The 21,870-nt window shown below is 50.3% G+C and overlaps 1 protein-coding gene across 1 annotated transcript; it reads left to right on the top strand.

Annotated features, from left to right (window-relative positions):
• The first annotated feature begins 2,970 nt into the window (after window positions 1–2,970).
• On the top strand, window positions 2,971–21,769 carry nup160 (nucleoporin 160). Its single transcript, XM_062462657.1, has 35 exons — window positions 2,971–3,117; window positions 3,811–3,919; window positions 4,160–4,370; window positions 4,515–4,749; window positions 5,185–5,260; window positions 5,599–5,713; window positions 5,837–6,073; window positions 6,199–6,296; window positions 6,419–6,503; window positions 6,789–6,857; window positions 7,754–7,837; window positions 8,305–8,475; window positions 8,665–8,764; window positions 8,969–9,134; window positions 9,789–9,922; window positions 10,012–10,172; window positions 10,251–10,387; window positions 10,884–10,954; window positions 11,835–11,997; window positions 12,311–12,380; window positions 12,737–12,835; window positions 12,967–13,086; window positions 13,177–13,272; window positions 14,390–14,484; window positions 14,642–14,738; window positions 17,302–17,407; window positions 17,515–17,675; window positions 18,206–18,266; window positions 18,560–18,670; window positions 18,832–18,955; window positions 19,192–19,293; window positions 19,408–19,549; window positions 19,852–19,977; window positions 20,227–20,322; window positions 21,215–21,769. Exons 1-35 carry the CDS (start codon window positions 3,027–3,029, stop codon window positions 21,296–21,298), a joined length of 4,203 nt encoding a protein of 1,400 aa, XP_062318641.1. The 5' UTR covers window positions 2,971–3,026; the 3' UTR covers window positions 21,299–21,769.
• The last annotated feature ends 101 nt before the right edge of the window (window positions 21,770–21,870 follow it).

The following is a 21,870-nucleotide window of genomic DNA, read 5'->3' as shown; positions in this document are numbered from 1 at the left end:
TCGGGGGTCAGGGGTCAGGGTCAGGGGGAGTGATACCCATGCTGGCTGGTGAGACCGCATGTCCAAGCTCACTTGTTTCTTTTCTTATTTTTTCTCTCTTTTATTTCTTTACTTTTTGGGGTCTGTTTTGAGTTATGTGGAGAAAATAATGAAAGTGTTTAAAAGAAAGATCCTGGTTTGTGGTTATTGAATCCTCTATCTGGTCTTTCTACCCTGTCTGTCTGACTGTCTGTCTGTCCGTCTGTTTGTGCCTGTCAGGAGGAGAGAGTAAGGGACTGGAAGGGAAGAGGATGAGATAGGAGATGAGGGGATAAGATGGGAGGGGTCGCCATTGCAATGCCAACTTAGAATTCTACTCATCATTGGAAGGGCGGAGGTAGACTGGGCCTGTCTCCTGACACCCGCCTTCTCAATGAAAAGGATGGATGGAGAAGAGAGATAGAGAGGGAGAGAAAGAGGGAGAGAGAGTTCAGAAAGGATGCATGTGTGTATGTGTGCGTGTGGGGTGGCTGTGTGTGTTAATACAACACACTTCACACCACCAGTGTCGATAATGTCAGTTTAACTAACAATAGTACGTCTCATACACACAACATTGTCTGTTCACATCCTGCGTGAGCCCAAGGAATGAGAGTTCCCTCGTGCAGTGCAGTGCAGTGTGTCCATGCTATCAGAGGTGCTGTTTCTTCTCTCCCTGCTGGCTCCACTCCACAGGACGTAGCCTTGTACGTTCACCCCCTGCACAAACTGCTACTTTGGATGGAAGTGTCTGCTACATTAATGAAAATAAACTCCCCCCTTACCTCTCCTGCCGTCACCTCTCCTGCCGTCTCCTCTCCTCCTCCGTCACCTCTCCTGCCGTCTCCTCTCCTCCCCCCCACCTCTCCTGCCGTCTCCTCCCCCCTCACCTCTCCTGCCGTCTCCTCTCCTCCCCCCTCACCTCTCCTGCCGTCTCCTCTCCTCCCCCCTCACCTCTCCTGCCGTCTCCTCTCGTCTCGCTGCTCTTGAACTAGTTAACTAGGGTTAGTTAATGAGTAGATAAACAAGGTAAGGGAATAACACAACTAACTAGTGACGTTGCACGGCACAAACACTCTGACACACACCTCATGCACGCACCCACGCACACTCACACTCGCTCTGACACACACGCATCGTCATGTGCGCACACTCACACACGGGACCGTTGACGCCTTTCTGACGATAACACAGAACACCCCCCCACCACCACCACGTCAGCACTGAGCCCAAAAAAAGTCACTTTTAAGTTATTTATAACAGACGGCTTTTTTTCCAGAGGTAAAATAAGGGAAAGGGGGTCGGGGATGTGATGATAAAGGGGGAAGAGAGAGAAGACAGTTCGTCTGCTGTAAGTATAACAGTAACCCCATCCATCTCTCCTCTTCTCTCCATCTATTATTCATCAACTCCTCCTCTCCTCATCCCTCTTTCATTTCAGCGCAGGGAGAAATAGGTCATTCAGGTAAAGTGGTTTTGAGCCTCTGTCTGCCCTCCTCTTTTACACATCCCTTCTTACCCTGTCTGCCTCTTTTTAGCCTTCTTTCCTCCATCTTTCTCTCCCTGGGTTGGTGAGATATTCTCTCCCTCGTGTTCATGTGTGACTGTGAGGATGGGTGGAGCTGAAACAAAGAAGCTGCGATACCCGTAGTGGCCAGCAGATAGAGCCTGTCTCCCGTGTGTCTATTTGCAGTGTGGAAATACGCCACTAGAGAGCCTCACTCAACCAGCACAAGACACCGGGCGGACAGTTCTCTCATGATGCTCATCCTTTCATAGACCGTCGTGTGAAAAGAGGCTACATGTCCTTTGGGACTTGTAGGGAAGAGCAAGACGGGGATACACACACGGTTACCTCTCTGACTTCTTCTATTCCCCACTCACGTGTGAGGGAGGAGGTGGAAATAAAACATGTTAACAGTTCATGAAACATCGCTGGGTCTCGTTTAATCATTTTATAACCCAAAAGTGCTTAGTTGAGCCCGACACTGAAGCGCGGTTATAAGAGGAAGGCACACCACAAACCTATGTGTTAACCCTTGTGTTATCTTCGGGTCATTCTGACCCATCAGCCGTGTGACCCACCGTCGTATTGCGACAAATTTACCTCATACAAAAACAAAGTGAAGCATTTTCTTTTAATCGTTGGGCTGTCGCAGACCCCCCACATTGCAAAGGTTAAAATAAAATTATTTTTATTTGTTTTTGTATTGGGTAAAACTGGGTAAACACAACGATGGTTCGTTATGAACCTTTGGGTCATGTGACCCGAAGGCAGCACAAGGGTTAAATTAGCACTTTGTTTCACCTGCACTTGTATTACCCCCGAAAGACCCCACGTGTAGTATGTGACAGTTGATGATTTAGAATACCAATGGACCTTATTCATTTTATTGGTAGACGCAGGGGCGGTTCTACACAGGGGCCTACAGGGGCCAGTGCCCCTGTAAAAATGTCCCTGGCCCCCCCTGTGGCCCCCCTGAGCTGACAGAATTTTTCTTTTTACACGTTTTTCTTCTTCTAGTAGTCATCATGAAACGAAGAAGGGACATTGCAGCCTTTTTTGCCTCAGTAAACTAAAAAGTTTGAGAAACATATCAAAGTATTGAGAGAGCTGAGGAGCTGGAAGAGGGAGAGCCACAGCCGTTTGTATGATTTTAATGTAAAGCAAAAAATAAAGTATTTAATGTTTAAATATCATTTGTTTCCGTTTTTTTATGTGCCCCTCTGATTAAACACTGGCCCCCCCTTTCCCCCCGCACAGTAAAATTTGTCTAGAACCGCCACTGGGTAGACGAGATGCTTTCCATAATTAAAAACTGAATGTTGTTCAAAACATGTTGGTGGTATTTCAAAATAAGGGCTAATAGTTTCACTGAAATGTGATAACCGAACAAGCAAAAGCGGTGGTTGACTGGCCTATGTTGTGCTAGGTAGTACCGCTTTAAATTTTTGAAAGAGCAGAACGCGGTCGCTTCTTCTGTCAATCACAGGTCAATGCAGTGAAGATGGCGGCGGTCATGGAAAGGAGTTTCATAGAAATATGTGGATTTGAGAGGGAAACTCTTCCAAGATTCAGAGAAATAACAGTAAATCTCGGTAAAGTTATAATCATATATCACTCGGTTTTGTAAATTACGCTGTGTATGGAATGAGGTATTGACTCCCCATGTTGGTAGTCTAGCTAGCATAGCTGCATGTTAGCGAGCTCTTCAGAATCAGATGGGCCTCGTTGGTCAGTGTGTTGTGCACGCAACTAGCTAGCTAATGACTTAGCTAGTTTGCTAGCGTAGCGTAACGTAATGTTTGGTTTCTTTCGCCCATATTTCAAATACATTTCACACCCTGTCTGATATTTATGGACTGTCATTATCCGGCTCGTTGTCATATTTCTTCAAATACTCGCACGTTGTCCATGCTTCCAATCTGAACTGCGCGCTGAAGTCCCACTATTAAGCGGCTAGTCAGTATTTCATGTCAGACAATTCCTTCATTGTTTGTACAGACACTTTTCTAGTTGTTTAAGTTTCTTAAGCATGTACTTTACGTGCTACTTAGTCACTTAAGCAGATATATTAGCCAGCGCTAGCAAAGAACATTAGACAACTAGCAGTAGTTGGGCAGTGAACAAGTTGTCTAACTAGCTGTCAACTAGTGTTTCCCCCACACTTGAACGACACCCATATGATCTCAGACGCAAACCTCGAAGTCGAATTCAGTCTGCTTGCTGTCGATAGCATAAAAGTTTCGTCTTCATGTCTATCATGGATTAACTTCTTTTTTTTCCTCCAGGTCTGAATGCTCTTCCAGGTGGGGTTAAATACCCAGACAGCGCAGGCGGATTTCACTACGAGGACAGCGGAAAGCTCCTGTCCATCACAAGCAACAGATTTATACACTGGTGAGGGACGTTGTTTGCATTTTACCGCTCAATGCAGTAATAATAGCTCTGCAACAATAACATCAACAATAACTACAATAATACTTTGTACAGTGTAACAAAAACAATATTGTGACTTGGCCTCCACCTCTCAACATCCCTCCACCCTTCCCCTCCCCCTCTCAATTTTCCTTCCTCCACCCTTGTCCTTGCTCTCCCCCTCTTGCCCACCCTCTACCTCGGCCTCCCTCTCGCCTCTAGGTCCACCTCGGGAGACTCCGTGCAGCTGGTGGAGCAGTCCCTGGACACCAACCTCCTGAACAACGCTGTGCGCCTCAAGTTCCCACACTGCCCCCTACTGCCTGGAGGAGTGCACATCCAGGAGACCGTCAACAATGTCATCATCCTCATCGTCACCAACCAGACTGTGCACCGCCTGGTGCTGTTGCACCCCACGCGCATGTACCGCAGTGTAAGCTAACGCTAGGCTCATGTACCGCAGTGTAAGCTAACGCTAGGCTCATGTACCGCAGTGTAAGCTAACGCTAGGCTCATGTACCGCAGTGTAAGCTCATGTACCACATGTAAGCGTAACAAGGTAATATCACCTCCCCAGGAGCTGGTGTCGGAGCAGATGCAGTCCATATTCACCGACATGGGCAAGCTGAGTCTGCAGGACCCCGCCCACAGCGCCGTCATCCCCAGCGGCGTGGCAGGGGGCGGGGCGGGGCACGCGGCCACCCCCAGCACCTCCGCCGCCTGGCTTGGCCAACAGGGGGAAGCACACTACGCCCTGGCCATGCCCACCGGGGGCATCATGATCGTCACCCTGCCGCCGTCCGACACCCAGGGTAGGAGGCCACCGGCCCTGACCGCGAACCAGCGCAGTAATATATCAGGGTCAGATGGCTGAGCGGTTAGGGAATCGGGCTATTAATCAGAAGGTTGTCGGGTCGATTCTGGCTGTGCAAAAATGACGTTGTGTCCTTGGGCAAGGCACTTCACCCTACTTGCCTTGGGGGGAATGTCCCTGTACTTACTGTAAGAGCATCTGGATAAGAGCATCTGCTAAATGACTAAATGTAAATGTAATATGGAGTACATTAAGAGGACAAGTTGCAGGTTTATTGACATATATTGCAAGGAATGGTGAGGGTACAGTCTTTGTTGACAGTTTCTTAGCGTAGGAAACTGTATGTTGTTACTCATGCCAGGGTTGTGTAGTAACTGAATGTCGTTGCTCGTGTCGTGGTTGTGTAGTAACCGTTTGTCCATGTGCTCCTCAGGTACTGTGTCGGTCCTGGAGTTGAAGAGAAGCTCTGTCATGCAGAGGCTAGCTGGCTGGATGCCCTCCGCCATCAGGTCAGAGGTCAATCATGAACAAGAATAACGGCACAATAATGTATTTTTTTCAGCTTTTATACAAAGCGATGCATGGGGTTCAACCTTATGACCTCCTGCAGTCAAATGCTCGACTGTTGACCTATACCCATCCCAACACCTCCTCTTTTCCTTTAGCTCTTCCTCTGTCCCTGAAGCACTTCCTGAAGTCACATTTCAGACCACTTGATTGTGTTTCAACAGCTACTTCAGCTAGCGAGGGGGGTTTGGTGGTTTAGTGGTGCTGTGTGACCACCATTTGTTTCACCGTGTGTGTGTTCATGGTGTGTGTGTGTTCATGGTGTGTGTGTGTTCTCCAGAGGGGACCAGAGCCCAGGTGACCTGGCCCTCTGTCTGGTTGCCAGGGAGTTTGAGGACGACACCTTCATCTTCGCGCTCTGTCACGACAACAAGCTGCGCATGTGGTCCTACAGGGTGAGCCTGCTGCAGCCCTGAGAACAGGGTGCACTGGGGTTACAACCACACTCAGTCGAGTCATATTTATAACCTATCTCCCTCACATCAAACTCTCTCCAACCCTGTGTCCCCTTCCTCCAGGACCAGACGTGTCTGATGGAGGCAGACATGCTGGAGTACGTCCCTGCTGGTACGGATGTGCACCGGCTGGCGGGCCAGAGTCACCGTCTGCGTCTGTCCTTCTCCCCGGCCACGGGGCTGTGCCTGGCCGTGTATCTGGCGGCGCCCAGCCACAGCCAGTTCACCGTGCTGCAGCTGGCTGCCGGGTACAACAACCGCTACGGCCTCGACCACATCTCCACGCTGTTCGACACGCAGGTGTGTGTGGGGGTGGTGTGACGCAGGTCAGGGAAGGGTGAGCGGGGGTCGTGTGTGTGTGTGTGGGGGACAGGGTTGTACTTTGAATTGTGCGTGTGTGATCTCAATGTTTCTCCTCCCCTCAGGAGACCCTGGTGGACTTCATGCTCACCCCCTCAGACATCTGGGCTCTGTGGCTGGACGACTCCAACCAGACCGTGGTGAAGCTCATCAGCTACGAGCAGTGAGTAGGACCACCAAGTCTCCAGGCCAAGAGAGAGGAGGGCGCTGGTGTTCGGTGACTGACGCGTGTGTGTGTGCGTGTGTGTGTGTGTCCACTCCTGTGTGTATATGTGTGTGTTCTAGCTCAGAAAGGAGTCAGTGGAACCAGGTGTTTGTTCAGCCTCTGCCTGAAGACGAGGTCAGCATAGGAGTGGACCAGGATCCCAGAGTAAGAATATTTACCTAGCAACAACCTAGCAAAAACACTTTAACACTTCGTCAGTCACCCTGAAACCCTCCAATCCCATTCCTACAGTGACTGAGATGTGTAAGACACGTTAAAACTTTTTTCTCTGACCACCAAAATACTTTTAGAACCAGGCACCACTGATCGCTGCTTTTCTGCTGTTCTTTCAATATGCAGCAAGCGTGTTGCTTAGTGTTAAAGGTACTGCTAAGTGACTAGAATGTAAAGTAGAAGAGGTGATTGATGGTGTGGTTGTGGTGTCTGCAGGAGACCTACCTGGACGTCCTGTTCTCTCCTCTGAGATTCACTGCCTCGGCTATCGTCAAAGCCCTCCAGGTGAGACATTTGTAATTGGGGTCAAAATGGCGTCATATCACCGTACAGCATCGAGGATCAGCGGGGGGCTGAATGAAAGGCAGAGAGGTCAGCGACGCTGTTCTGCTAACGTGGTGTTACAGTGCGTGTCCACTGCAGCGACGCGATGCGAGCGACATGTTTTCCATTAATTTTCAATGGAGCCAGGCGAATCGCTTGCGTGGTGCATTGTGAGTAGCGACGCGACGAGTTGAGATTTTCTCAACTTTATGCAAATGAGGAGCGATTCTCGCTAGCGATGGCCAATCGGAGTGTTTTCTTGTTTCTCGTAACGTAGCAACCATGGTAAACATTTCTAGCTTTTTAGGTTTCAAGGTGGAGGAGAAACTAATCGTTTGTGTGGCTGCTTACCCAGTCCTGTACGATACATAGCTGTATTCGTACAGAGATGTTAATACAAAAAAAACGATGCATGGCGCAAGGTTGCCGAAGTTGTTGGTGCTTGTACTTTCAAATTCAGTCTAGTCACATTACGTAACTTCGTTCTGTGGTAACTAGCTAGCTAGCCCGGCTGGAACTCCCTATCGTATCGACAGATTAGCAGAGACTTTGAGTAATATAATAAAACGTTTTTTACACATGTCAACGTGTGTCTATTAAACAGTTTTGTATTTTGTATACAAGTTGTATTTTGATCGATGTTGCGAGTACGTAAACCCAAGTCTGCACACTTGGCCATGACAACTACAACAGTGACTTTAGAGAACTACATTCTACATTAATCTGTTTGAAACGCCCCCGAGCGTGGTGAACTGTGGGAAGGCGAGCGATGGCAAGCGATTCGCGTCGCTGCAGTGGACACGCACTGTTAGGGTTCTCATGCACAGGTTCTAAAGAGGGTTCTTGTCTTCTGTCAGATCTACAAACGAACCTCCGAGAGAACCGTGGATCTGTCTTGGGATGCGCTGAAGAAGGAGGTCACCATCGCCGTGGAGGACGAGGTAACAGCCCGGACTCTCTCTGTAACTCTGTCTGTCTCCCCCTCTCTCCGTGTCTCTCCGTGTCTCTCCCCCTCTATCTGTGTCTCTCCCCCTCTCTCCGTGTCTCTCCCCCTCTCTCTGTGTCTCTCCCCCTCTCTCCGTGTCTCTCCCCCTCTCTGTGTGTCTCTCCCCCTCTCTCTGTGTCTCTCCCCCTCTCTCTGTGTCTCTCCCCCTCTCTCTGTGTCTCTCCCCCTCTCTCCGTGTCTCTCCCCCTCTCTCTGTGTCTCTCCCCCTCTCTCCGTGTCTCTCCCCCTCTCTCTCTGTCTCCCCCTCTCTCTGTCTCCCCCTCTCTCCGTGTCTCTCTCTCTTTCTCATCTATCCCTTCTTCACCCCTGAGTCCCTCCTAGTTTCCCTTCTTATTTTTCCTGATATTTGCCTCGCCGAAACAATTGTTTTTTTTAAACTCTCCCTTCTTCCCTGCCCCTCAGCTGCAGGGCAGTGTGACAGAGTTTGAGTTCTCCCAGGAGGAGTACAGGCTGCTGCAGGTGGAGTTCTGGTCCAAGTTCTACGCCTGCTGTCTGCAGTACCAGGAGGCTCTGTCTACTCCTCTGGGCCTGATGGTCAACACACACACCAGCATGGTCTGCCTGCTCAAGAAGGTACACGCACACACACACACCAGCATGGTCTGCCTGCTCAAGAAGGTACACGCACACACACACACCAGCATGGTCTGCCTGCTCAAGAAGGTACACGCACACACACACACCAGCATGGTCTGCCTGCTCAAGAAGGTACACGCACACACTCACCTTGACCTGATGCAAGACTGGGTTGTGCGTGTCCAGGGCTTGGTGTCGTTCCTGCTTCCCTGCTTTGCTGTGGACCACCTGTACCTCTACTGCGACGAGTACCTCTCCTCGGAGGTGGAGACCCCCCTCACGGAAGGTGAAGCCCTCCCCCTCATTCTGGTCCCAGGGGCTCTCCTCCTACTGGGCTTGTTTGGATTTGTGGACCTTTGACGTCTATGGTTCTAATTGGCTACATTTGGAGTCGCTCATGTTCATCCCCATGTCAGCCATTTTGGCTCCTTGAGGCTCCTCCATTCATCCCAGTTTCCCCCTCTTCCTGTCTGCCCTCCTCCTAACCCAGACCCGGAGCTGGCGCGGGATGTTCTCCAGCTGGTGCAGTGTCTGAGGCTGGTGAGCGAGGCCGTACCAGGGGACGTGGCCTACGAGATGGAGCGGGCCCTGGATCAGCTGGAAGCCCCGGAGAACACAGCAGAGCAGGTGCTCGACCACCTGCTGGACCACGACAAGTCAGTAACCCCACAGCACAGCACAGCCCTCTGACACTGCAGTACCCCCACAGCACAGCTATCTGACACTGCAGTACCCCCACAGCACAGCTATCTGACACTGCAGTACCCCCACAGCACAGCACAGCCCTCTGACACTGCAGTACCCCCACAGCACAGCACAGCCCTCTGACACTGCAGTACCCCCACAGCACAGCACAGCCCTCTGACACTGCAGTACCCCCACAGCACAGCACAGCCCTCTGACACTGCAGTACCCCCACAGCACAGCACAGCCCTCTGACACTGCAGTACCCCCACAGCACAGCACAGCCCTCTGACACTGCAGTACCCCCACAGCACAGCACAGCCCTCTGACACTGCAGTACCCCACAGCACAGCTGTTTATCCAAAGCAATTTACAAGTGCATTTATTAAGTTCAGATACAACGGGAAATGAAGGATCAGAAGTGCAGATGTCTGACGGTTTTCTGGTAGTCAGAGTCGAGGACCAGTCTGTATTGTACCAGGACCAGTGCAAGAATAACAATCTCAACTACAATACGTCATTTTAACTAGATGACAATCCAACAACGACATGGTACGTGGTAGAGAGTTTGACTGCAGATCAAGAGAGTTAGCATCTTATTGGACGTGCTTGTCGTGGTCCTGCAGTGAGGACGTGGTGGAGAACATCCAGTCGAAGCTGCAGGACATCAGGAGCCCCCTGGCGGCCATGGGCCTCCTGCTGAGAGAGCTGGACCTGGAGACTGACCCCGAGGCCAACCCCGACCCACCGCTCACCGCAGGTCAGAGGTCAACCAAGTTCAACCACCAGTTCCTAAATGTTTGTGTGTGGGAAGAGTGATGTAGATGGTGTGTGTGTGTGTGTCCTCAGGCCAGTCTCTGAACGTGCGCATCAGCCTGTCCCAGCTGTACGGCAGCAGTGTGACAGTGTCGGTGGTGTGCCAGGCGCTGAGCCAGACAGCCATGACCAGAGCGCTGTGCTGCAGGGACCTACTGCTGCTGCAGCACCTCTACCTGCGCCTGGACGACAACGTGAGCGTGCGCACGCTGACTCTTACCCACATTTACCTTTCTATTTGTCAGTCATTTAAACACGTGTGTGTGTGTCAGGTGTTCCTGGCTGGAGGAGCCCAGCTGCTCCAGTTGCAGCAGGATCTGATCCCCAGGACCTCCCACCTGCTGTCCTCATACCTGCTCCTCCAGCACACCTGCCAGAGCCTGGCCTGCGCCCTGCCCCTGGACATCATGTACGACCGCCTGTTACCTACAGCATATATGACCCCCTGTTACATACAGCATGGGTAGAATAGATAAGACCCTCCAGACTGGCTCCTCTGTACATCATGCTTTCTCAATCCTGGTCCTCTGCTGAGCTTGATGACAACACGGTCCTCTCAGTGTTTCCCACACATTGATTTATTTGTGGCGGCCCGCCAACATTGTCACTGATTTGCTTCCATAGGTTTGGGCTGAGCCCAACATTTATTACAACGTCAGGCTCCGCCCCTGACTACTGCCACAAATATTTTCACATTCTGTGGAAAACACTGCATCTGAATCAGGCGTGGTGGAAGAACATGCAGGACTGAGAGGCTGATATAGATCGTTGGTAGAATAGATCAGACCCTATACAGATCCCCCCCCTCCCCCCCATTACTCTACGTTCCTGCTGTGTTTTTATAATGACTCCCATTTCTAAATGTGTGGATTGTGGTTGTAATGGGTGGGGTTTTTGTGTTTCAGAGATGCTAACCTGCAGCACCTCTCTGTGCTTGAGATGTCAGATTCCCTTTCCCTGGCCACCAACAGATCAGGTGTGTGTTTGTTACTATGCTCGACAGCAACATACACATGCTGTTTGGTTTCCCCTGAGTTCATAGCTGTAGGTGATACTGGTTAGGATCTGATTGTAGTTCGAAGCATCAGTGTGTCCATATGTCTTACATCTCCCTGTCTGTGCTTGTCTCCCCATCATTCTTTCTCTCTCCCTGTCCCTCTCCCTCTCTCTCTCTCTCCCCTGCCTGTCTCTCTCTCCCCTGCCTGTCTCTCTCTCCCCTGCCTGTCTCTCTCTCTCCCCTGCCTGTCTCTCTCTCTCCCCTGCCTGTCTCTCTCTCTCCCCTGCCTGTCTCTCTCTCTCCCCTGCCTGTGTCTCTCTCCCTATCTCTCTCTATCCCCCTGCCTGTGTGTGTCTGTCTCTCTCTCTCTCCCCTGCCTGTGTGTGTCTGTCTCTCTCTCTCTCCCCCTGCCTGTGTGTCTGTCTCTCTCCCTATCTCTCTCTCTCCTCCTGCCTGTCTCTCTCTCTCCCCCTGCCTGTGTGTCTGTCTCTCTCTCTCTCCCCCTGCCTGTCTCTCTCTCCCCCTGCCTGTGTGTCTGTCTCTCTCCCTATCTCTCTCTCCCCCTGCCTGTGTCTGTCTCTCTCTCTCCTCCTGCCTGTTTTTCTCTCTCCCCCTGCCTGTGTGTCTGTCTCTCTCTCTCCCCCTGCCTGTCTCTCTCTCCCCCTGCCTGTGTGTCTGTCTCTCTCCCTATCTCTCTCTCCCCCTGCCTGTGTCTGTCTCTCTCTCTCCTCCTGCCTGTTTTTCTCTCTCCCCCTGCCTGTCTGTCTCTCTCTCTCCCCCTGCCTGTCTCTCTCTCCCCCTGCCTGTGTGTCTGTCTCTCTCTCTCTCCCCCTGCCTGTGTCTCTCTGTCTCCCCCCAGTGTTGAGTCCCCAGACGGTGGTGGAGTTGTTCTACCAGGGCGTAGCGAGGAAGTCCATCATCTCCCAGCTGTTCTCCCAGCAGCAGGGTCCCACTGCAGGCCTGGCCGTGCTCCACTGGCCCCACATGGTCTCCAGCGTGGTCCAGCTGCTAGCGCAACAGCTGTATCCTCCATAGACACACACAAAGAGCTGGGTTAGCATATGCTAAGCTAGCTTGTAAGCGGCAAATGTCAAGAAGCTCTTGATTTAACGTTCGGTGTTTGGAACCACATGCTAGGCTAGCTCTGAAGCTAATGTCATTGGCAAAGCCATGTCAGATTTGACCTCTATAAACTCTAGGTTAGCTCTAAATCCTGTGTTTTACACGTTGATGACTATTTACTAATTAACGTCCACTCATACTCGAGCTTGTACAAAACCACACAGGGTTGAAACTTGGTATAAAAGGACACTTACCTTAACATTGTATCGCTAGCTGGCCAAGCAACCCAGGCTTCCAGTTCCCTGAATGTCTAATGGCCAACTGTCAGTACACACAGCTACAGGTGAGGGTTCCTACTGTCAGTACACACAGCTACAGGTAAGGGTTCCTACTGTCAGTACACACAGCTACAGGTGAGCGTTCCTACTGTCAGTACACACAGCTACAGGTGAGGGTTCCTACTGTCAGTACACAGCTACAGGTGAGGGTTCCTACTGTCAGTACACACAGCTACAGGTGAGCGTTCCTACTGTCAGTACACACAGCTACAGGTGAGGGTTCCTACTGTCAGTACACACAGCTACAGGTGAGCGTTCCTACTGTCAGTACACACAGCTACAGGTGAGTAATCCCAGCTGTGCTACTGTTTAACAGGTTTTTGATGTGAATGTGTCTCTGTCTCTCGCTCCTCCCTCCCAGGAGTACATCAGACTCATCCAGCCCTGGTGTCAAGTCAACATGGGCTCCTGCAGCTTCATGCTAGGCCAGTGTTACCTGGCCAACGGAGAGGGGCAGAAGGTGTGTGTGTGTCACTATCAACATATATTGTACCATCGGCCAAAGATTCACACGTGTCAGGGCTTCAGAATATCCCGCAGTGCTGTCAGTGGGGAGTGTTGCATGGTGGGTAATGTGTCTCCTGTCCTCAGGCTCTGGAGTGCTTCAAGAAGGCGTCGCCGGAGGTGGAGAAGGAGGAGTTCCTCATGCGGGTGGCAGGAGCTGACGAGGAGGAGGCCGCCTCATCTCCCCTCCTGCAGTACTACAACAAGGTGTGTGTGTGAAAATATCACTGTGTGTGTGTGTGAGAAGGTATCTCAGTGTGTACAGTTTGTGTTCATCCCTGGTGTGTGACTGTGTAGGTGCTGCGCTTGCTGGAGGATGTGGGACTGCCAGAGCTGGTGATCCAGCTAGCCAGCCTGGCCATCACCGTCTCCACCACTGACCTGAGGAGTCAGGTACGAACCTCACTCCATCACCTCTAGGAGGGTTTAGTTTGGTACGAACCTCACTCCATCACCTCTAGGAGGGTTTAGTTTGGTACGAACCTCACTCCATCACCTCTAGGAGGGTTTAGTTTGGTACGAACCTCACTCCATCACCTCTAGGAGGGTTTAGTTTGGTACGAACCTCACTCCATCACCTCTAGGAGGGTTTAGTTTGGTACGAACCTCACTCCATCGCCTCTAGGAGGGTTTAGTTTGGTACGAACCTCACTCCATCGCCTCTAGGAGGGTTTAGTTTGGTACGAACCTCACTCCATCGCCTCTAGGAGGGTTTAGTTTGGTACGAACCTCACTCCATCACCTCTAGGAGGGTTTAGTTTGGTACGAACCTCACTCCATCACCTCTAGGAGGGTTTAGTTTGGTACGAACCTCACTCCATCACCTCTAGGAGGGTTTAGTTTGGTACGAACCTCACTCCATCACCTCTAGGAGGGTTTAGTTTGGTACGAACCACACTCCATCACCTCTGGGAGGGTTTAGTTTGGTACGAACCTCACTCCATCACCTCTGGGAGGGTTTAGCTTGGTACGAACCTCACTCCATCACCTCTAGGAGGGTTTAGCTTGGTACGAACCTCACTCCATCACCTCTAGGAGGGTTTAGTTTGGTACGAACCTCACTCCATCACCTCTAGGAGGGTTTAGCTTGGTACGAACCTCACTCCATCACCTCTGGGAGGGTTTAGCTTGGTACGAACCTCACTCCATCACCTCTAGGAGGGTTTAGCTTGGTACGAACCTCACTCCATCACCTCTAGGAGGGTTTAGTTTGGTACGAACCTCACTCCATCACCTCTAGGAGGGTTTAGCTTGGTACGAACCTCACTCCATCACCTCTAGGAGGGTTTAGTTTGGTACGAACCTCACTCCATCACCTCTGGGAGGGTTTAGTTTGGTACGAACCTCACTCCATCACCTCTGGGAGGGTTTATCTTGGTACGAACCTCACTCCATCACCTCTGGGAGGGTTTAGCTTGGTACGAACCTCACTCCATCACCTCTAGGAGGGTTTAGTTTGGTCACAGGTGCTGATCTGTGAAACCCTGATCTCCTCTCCCTGTGTGTCCAGGCGGCTCTGTGGACGCGTATCTTCAAACACCACCTGGACCTGGGCCACAACAGTGAGGCCTACGAGGCTCTGGTCCAGAACCCAGACTCGAGCAGGTACACACACTCACTACACACACTCACATACACACACTCACCACACACACATAAACATTCAAACTCAAGCCAAAATAGCTAGTTTCACTTGTTAGTTTCCCAAACGTACCTACTCTGCCTTTTAAAGTATGTTTCCGTTCCTCCTCTTCCTCTCCAGGCAGTTGGACTGTTTGCGCCAGCTGGTGGTGGTTCTGTGTGAGCGCTCCCAGCTCCAGGACCTGGTCCGCTTCTCCTACATCAACCTGCATGACGAGGTATGCCCTGGTTCCTCCTCCCTAGTGTGAACTACCGTTATTACTGTGCACTGTGCCTGCTAGCGGAGATGATATTACTGTGCACTGTGCCTGCTAGCTGAGATGATATTACTGTGCACTGTGCCTGCTAGCGGAGATGATATTACTGTGCACTGTGCCTGCTAGCGGAGATGATATTACTGTACACTGTGCCTGCTAGCTGAGATGATATTACTGTGCACTGTGCCTGCTAGCGGAGATGATATTACTGTGCACTGTGCCTGCTAGCGGAGATGATATTACTGTACACTGTGCCTGCTAGCGGAGATGATATTACTGTGCACTGTGCCTGCTAGCGGAGATGATATTACTGTGCACTGTGCCTGCTAGCTGAGATGATATTACTGTGCACTGTGCCTGCTAGCTGAGATGATATTACTGTACACTGTGCCTGCTAGCGGAGATGATATTACTGTACACTGTGCCTGCTAGCGGAGATGATATTACTGTGCACTGTGCCTGCTAGCGGAGATGATATTACTGTGCACTGTGCCTGCTAGCGGAGATGATATTACTGTGCACTGTGCCTGCTAGCGGAGATGATATTACTGTGCACTGTGCCTGCTAGCGGAGATGATATTACTGTGCACTGTGCCTGCTAGCGGAGATGATATTACTGTGCACTGTGCCTGCTAGCGGAGATGATATTACTGTGCACTGTGCCTGCTAGCGGAGATGATATTACTGTACACTGTGCCTGCTAGCTGAGATGATATTACTGTGCCTGCTAGCTGAGATGATATTACTGTGCACTGTGCCTGCTAGCGGAGATGATATTACTGTACACTGTGCCTGCTAGCTGAGATGATATTACTGTGCACTGTGCCTGCTAGCTGAGATGATATTACTGTGCACTGTGCCTGCTAGCGGAGATGATATTACTGTGCACTGTGCCTGCTAGCGGAGATGATATTACTGTGCACTGTGCCTGCTAGCTGAGATGATATTACTGTGCACTGTGCCTGCTAGCGGAGATGATATTACTGTGCACTGTGCCTGCTAGCTGAGATGATATTACTGTGCACTGTGCCTGCTAGCTGAGATGATATTACTGTGCACTGTGCCTGCTAGCTGAGATGATATTACTGTGCACTGTGCCTGCTAGCTGAGATGATATTACTGTGCACTGTGCCTGCTAGCTGAGATGATATTACTGTGCACTGTGCCTGCTAGCTGAGATGATATTACTGTACACTGTGCCTGCTAGCGGAGATGATATTACTGTGCACTGTGCCTGCTAGCTGAGATGATATTACTGTGCACTGTGCCTGCTAGCTGAGATGATATTACTGTGCACTGTGCCTGCTAGCTGAAATGATATTACTGTGCACTGTGCCTGCTAGCTGAGATGATATTACTGTGCACTGTGCCTGCTAGCTGAGATGATATTACTGTGCACTGTGCCTGCTAGCTGAGATGATATTACTGTGCACTGTGCCTGCTAGCTGAGATGATATTACTGTACACTGTGCCTGCTAGCTGAGATGATATTACTGTGCACTGTGCCTGCTAGCTGAGATGATATTACTGTGCACTGTGCCTGCTAGCTGAGATGATATTACTGTTGCACTGTGCCTGCTAGCTGAGATGATATTACTGTGCACTGTGCCTGCTAGCTGAGATGATATTACTGTGCACTGTGCCTGCTAGCTGAGATGATATTACTGTGCACTGTGCCTGCTAGCTGAGATGATATTACTGTACACTGTGCCTGCTAGCTGAGATGATATTACTGTACACTGTGCCTGCTAGCTGAGATGATATTACTGTGCACTGTGCCTGCTAGCTGAGATGATATTACTGTGCACTGTGCCTGCTAGCTGAGATGATATTACTGTGCACTGTGCCTGCTAGCTGAGATGATATTACTGTTGCACTGTGCCTGCTAGCTGAGATGATATTACTGTGCACTGTGCCTGCTAGCTGAGATGATATTACTGTACACTGTGCCTGCTAGCTGAGATGATATTACTGTTGCACTGTGCCTGCTAGCTGAGATGATATTACTGTACACTGTGCCTGCTAGCTGAGATGATATTACTGTGCACTGTGCCTGCTAGCTGAGATGATATTACTGTGCACTGTGCCTGCTAGCTGAGATGATATTACTGTTGCACTGTGCCTGCTAGCTGAGATGATATTACTGTTGCACTGTGCCTGCTAGCTGAGATGATATTACTGTTGCACTGTGCCTGCTAGCTGAGATGATATTACTGTTGCACTGTGCCTGCTAGCTGAGATGATATTACTGTGCACTGTGCCTGCTAGCTGAGATGATATTACTGTTGCACTGTGCCTGCTAGCTGAGATGATATTACTGTGCACTGTGCCTGCTAGCTGAGATGATATTACTGTACACTGTGCCTGCTAGCTGAGATGATATTACTGTTGCACTGTGCCTGGTAAACCTGGCCCTTGACTTTACCTCGTAAAGTACCTTTGTCACTAGAAGAACAACTGTATGTTTAGTCCCAGGCTAGTTGGCTCGATGTCCTGGTGTTGTTTGACTGTGTTGTCTCTCCAGGTGGTCAGCATCATCGAGTCCAGAGCCAGGGCTGTGGACCTCATGACCCATAACTACTACGAGCTTCTCTACGCCTTCCACACCAACAGACACAACTTCAGGAAAGGTAGGCTCTCCATCACAATAATAATGACCTTGTATTAATTGAGGCTTCATCCAAAGCGACATACGGGAGGATTTGAACGTGTGTGTGTGTGTGTGTGTGTGGTACAGCGGGCACGGTGATGTTTGAGTACGGGATGCGTCTTGGCAGGGAGGTGAGGACCAGGCAGGGTCTGCAGAAGCAGGTCAACTGCTACCTGGCCGCCCTCAACTGTCTGCGGCTCATGAAGCCTGCATACGCCTGGATCGTCCAGCCCACCTCCGGGGCCGTGGTGAGGAGGGGCGGGCTCTCTCTCACTCACTCACACACACACACACACACACACACTCTCTCACTCTCACACACACACACTCTCTCACACACACACACACACACACTCTCTCTCTCTCACACACACACACACACACACACACACACACACACACACTCACTCTCACACACACTCTCTCACTCTCACACACACTCTCTCACTCTCACACACACACACTCTCTCACTCTCACACACACTCTCTCACTCTCACACACACACACTCTCTCTCACACACACACACACACTCTCACTCTCTCACACACACACACTCTCACACACACACACTCTCACACACACACACTCTCACACACTCACTCACTCTCTCACACACACACACACACACACAGCTGACATGTTCTCGTACAACAGTACTTCTCTTTCTCTTAAATCGCAAACACACCACTGTATACTTCTCCACTGAATCAAACACACACCCCTGTACCCGTGTCCTCTTCTTGAACACCACTGTGACTGTGGCTCTCCTTCTGCAGTATGAGCGCCCTGGAGCTTCCCCTAAGAGGAACTACGATGGCGAGTTTGCTACCGGTCCAGGTTTGTCTGATGTGACACCGTAGAGTAGGCCTTCTTTTTACAGCCCCATGGCAACACTGCAATGACAGTTTGTATTAACATAACTGTGCTCCAATAACATTGTTTTATAATACCATAATTTTTTCATAAAGTTTCTCTCGATGGCCACATGGTTTAGCAGCGTCACGTTTTAACATAACGTGTCAATGTTTCTCAATGGCCATAATACAACACTGTATCATACATGTATTGCTGTTCAGTCTGAATAGCAAAGGAGGAGACTAATGTTCTACTCTGTGTCTGTGTGTTTACAGTGAGTCGGCAAATCGACATTTTGGAGCTAAAGGATCTGGAGAGAGAGTACATCTTGGCTCGCAGTCGCCTCACCCTGGCAGAGCAGGACTCCCCCTCCACAGCCATCGCAGGTACCTCCACCGGGTGCCCAGAGTATCACCACCACGAACCGTCGGACTGAACACCTTCACACAGTCACTTCTAACCAGCTACGATACCATCATCATGACTCATTCCTAAACCTTCTAGTTTGTGTAAAACGACGTGGTCTGTCTGTCTGTCTGTCCCTCAGGCAGTGCTTCTGCAGTGGAGATGGTGTCCCTGCTGGTCCAAACAGGACTGTTCGACTGCGCTCTGTCTCTCTGCCAGACCTTCAAACTCCCCCTCACTTCCGTCTTTGAGGGGCTGGCCTTCAAGTAAGTTACGTGACTCACCTAACAGGCAGGGAGATGTTTACTGGTCCCTGTGGGGTGCCTTGTTAGTCAGCTGACCAGAGGTGTTGGAGGGTCACGTGATTGTGATTCATCTAACATGAGACGCTTTCATCGAAAGCAGTGTACAGGGAGGGGATGTGAACCTGCATCCTCAGTTTCAGTTGAACCACAGGTTCACAAACCTCCCATGGGTTCACAAACCTCCCAAACTTCCACAGGTGCATCAAGCTGCAGTACGGAGGAGACGACAGTCAGAACGAGGCGTGGAACTGGCTGGCAGCCAACCAGCTGTCCACCGTCATCACTACCAAAGAGTCAAGGTTGGTTCTGAATTCTGCAAGTTGGGTGTCGGAAATGAATCCCTGGATTTAAAAAGCTGATATCTGGTTGTAGTTCTCGTCTCATACGAGGCTGTGTGTTCCTCCTGTCCTCAGTGCCACAGATGAAGCCTGGCGGCTTCTGGCCTCCTACTTGGAGAGGTTCCCTACCCAGAATGCCTTGCACCACCACTGCGTCATCAACAAACTGCTGTCACATGGCGTGCCTCTGCCTGATTGGCTGGTCAACGCTTATAAGGTGAGTGTCGAGTTAGAATTGATTGTTGAAGCAGTCACAATTACCCAATAATAACTATAACTTGTTGGTACATTTGGTAAAGTACCAACATGTCACCTACATTTTTTTTATTCATGAACTTCTACAACAAATTTTGTCAAAAGTGGCCAAGAGTTAAAAGTATAGCTCTGTACTAGAGCTCACTAGAACGTACACTAGGATGATGAACAGAAGGTGTACTAGTGCAAGGTGGTATGAAAGGGCCGGTGTTTGTGGGTCACAAAACGGTGCCGTGCGTCACCCAGTTCCTGTTCCCCTCCCAGGGCGTGGACGCAGCGGCGTTGTTGCGTCTCTACCTGAACTTTGACCTTCTTGATGCGGCCGCAGAGCTGGTGCTGGAGTATGTGGATGCTCTCCTGGGGAAGGGACACCAGTACTTTGGAATAGAGGTACAGGATTGGGACTGACGGGTTTGAATTCCCCCTCTGCAACGCACGAGAGAATTTGGTGTCGTTAACATGGTGCTTCTCAAAGAGACAATTGACAGAAGAGGGATTGTTCAACTTTAGTCTTTGAATGTATTCATTTAACAGGCTCTTTTTATAGATAAGTGCACACACAGTACCTGGTATCTGACATGTATCTATTTTGCAGTGTGCCTGGTAAGTAAATAAAATGTCTGTGTTGTGTTTTGCCAGAGACCTCTGTCAGCCACAGCGCCTCTTGTCTGGCTCCCGTACACCTCCATCGACCAGCTCCTCCAGTCGCTCAACGAGACCCAAACTAATGCCAACGTAAGTCACCTCCATCCACCACACACTGCATCTAACCAGCCTAGCTCACCTCCATCCACCACACACTGCATCTAACCAGCCTAGCTCACCTCCATCCACCACACACTGCATCTAACCAGCCTAGCTCACCTCCATCCACCACACACACTGCATCTAACCAGCCTAGCTCACCTCCATCCACCACACACTGCATCTAACCAGCCTAGCTCACCTCCATCCACCACACACTGCATCTAACCAGCCTAGCTCACCTCCATCCACCACACACTGCATCTAACCAGCCTAGCTCACCTCCATCCACCACACACACTGCATCTAACCAGCCTAGCTCACCTCCATCCACCACACACTGCATCTAACCAGCCTAGCTCACCTCCATCCACCACACACTGCATCTAACCAGCCTAGCTCACCTCCATCCACCACACACTGCATCTAACCAGCCTAGCTCACCTCCATCCACCACACACTGCATCTAACCAGCCTAGCTCACCTCCATCCACCACACACTGCATCTAACCAGCCTAGCTCACCTCCATCCACCACACACACTGCATCTAACCAGCCTAGCTCACCTCCATCCACCACACACTGCATCTAACCAGCCTAGCTCACCTCCATCCACCACACACTGCATCTAACCAGCCTAGCTCACCTCCATCCACCACACACTGCATCTAACTAGCCTAGCTCACCTCCATCCACCACTCATGTCTCAGTTTAAGTATTTGTGCAACCCTCCTTTTACAATTAAAACCAAACATGCAGAATCATGTTATTTTGTCATTTACAATACTTTTTCGTTTCAACGCAATCCAAATGTGACTGAGCCTGTTGTGAGGACATGAAACGTGAAGACACCCTGTGTTTACGGCCTTCTGCTCCCTTCTAGATCTACAACAGACTGCGGGACAAGCTAGATGACTACCACAAGCTGGTGGATCAGACGAGCAGAAGACGTTTACAGGCCCAGTAACTGCAGCTGCCTGCCTCCAAAGACCTGGCCCAGACCTCCGCAGGCCTGGCCCAGACCTCCGCAGGCCTGGCCCAGACCTCCGCAGGCCTGGCCCAGACCTCCGCAGGCCTGGCCCAGACCTCCACAGGTCTCTTCAACATGGGGCACCTTCACCACGTCATAATGTCCCCTCCTTTCTCTGTCAGTTTCAGAAACAGCTTGGATTTAAATGGAAGATTATTTTTGTATTGGTAAATTAAAAGGACTGTTATTGGTGGCATTTTGTGTCACGTCTGACTGTGAGGGTTAGTCTTACATGTCGCTCACATCGAGTTCTTAAATATACTGTAAATACTGTTTGTCACGTGTTGAAGCTGAATGTGCTTTTTTATTTTATAGATGAATTGTGATGATATTGCGACTTGTTATTTTGTACTTCGAACATTTACAAATCAGGTTTGTTGTAAAATGTGATTAAAACTTTTCCTTGCAGTGGAAATTGTCAGATTTTCTTCTGTAACGTGTGATAAGTCACAGATTTTGTTTGGCGAACAATATGAGCCTTAGCTTCAACATTATTTGTCCCTTGAAGG

This window comes from Osmerus eperlanus, chromosome 5 (assembly GCF_963692335.1).
Source record: "Osmerus eperlanus chromosome 5, fOsmEpe2.1, whole genome shotgun sequence".
In the NCBI taxonomy this organism is placed as follows: domain Eukaryota; kingdom Metazoa; phylum Chordata; class Actinopteri; order Osmeriformes; family Osmeridae; genus Osmerus; species Osmerus eperlanus.
This window is presented reverse-complemented; position numbering and strand designations above follow the sequence as displayed.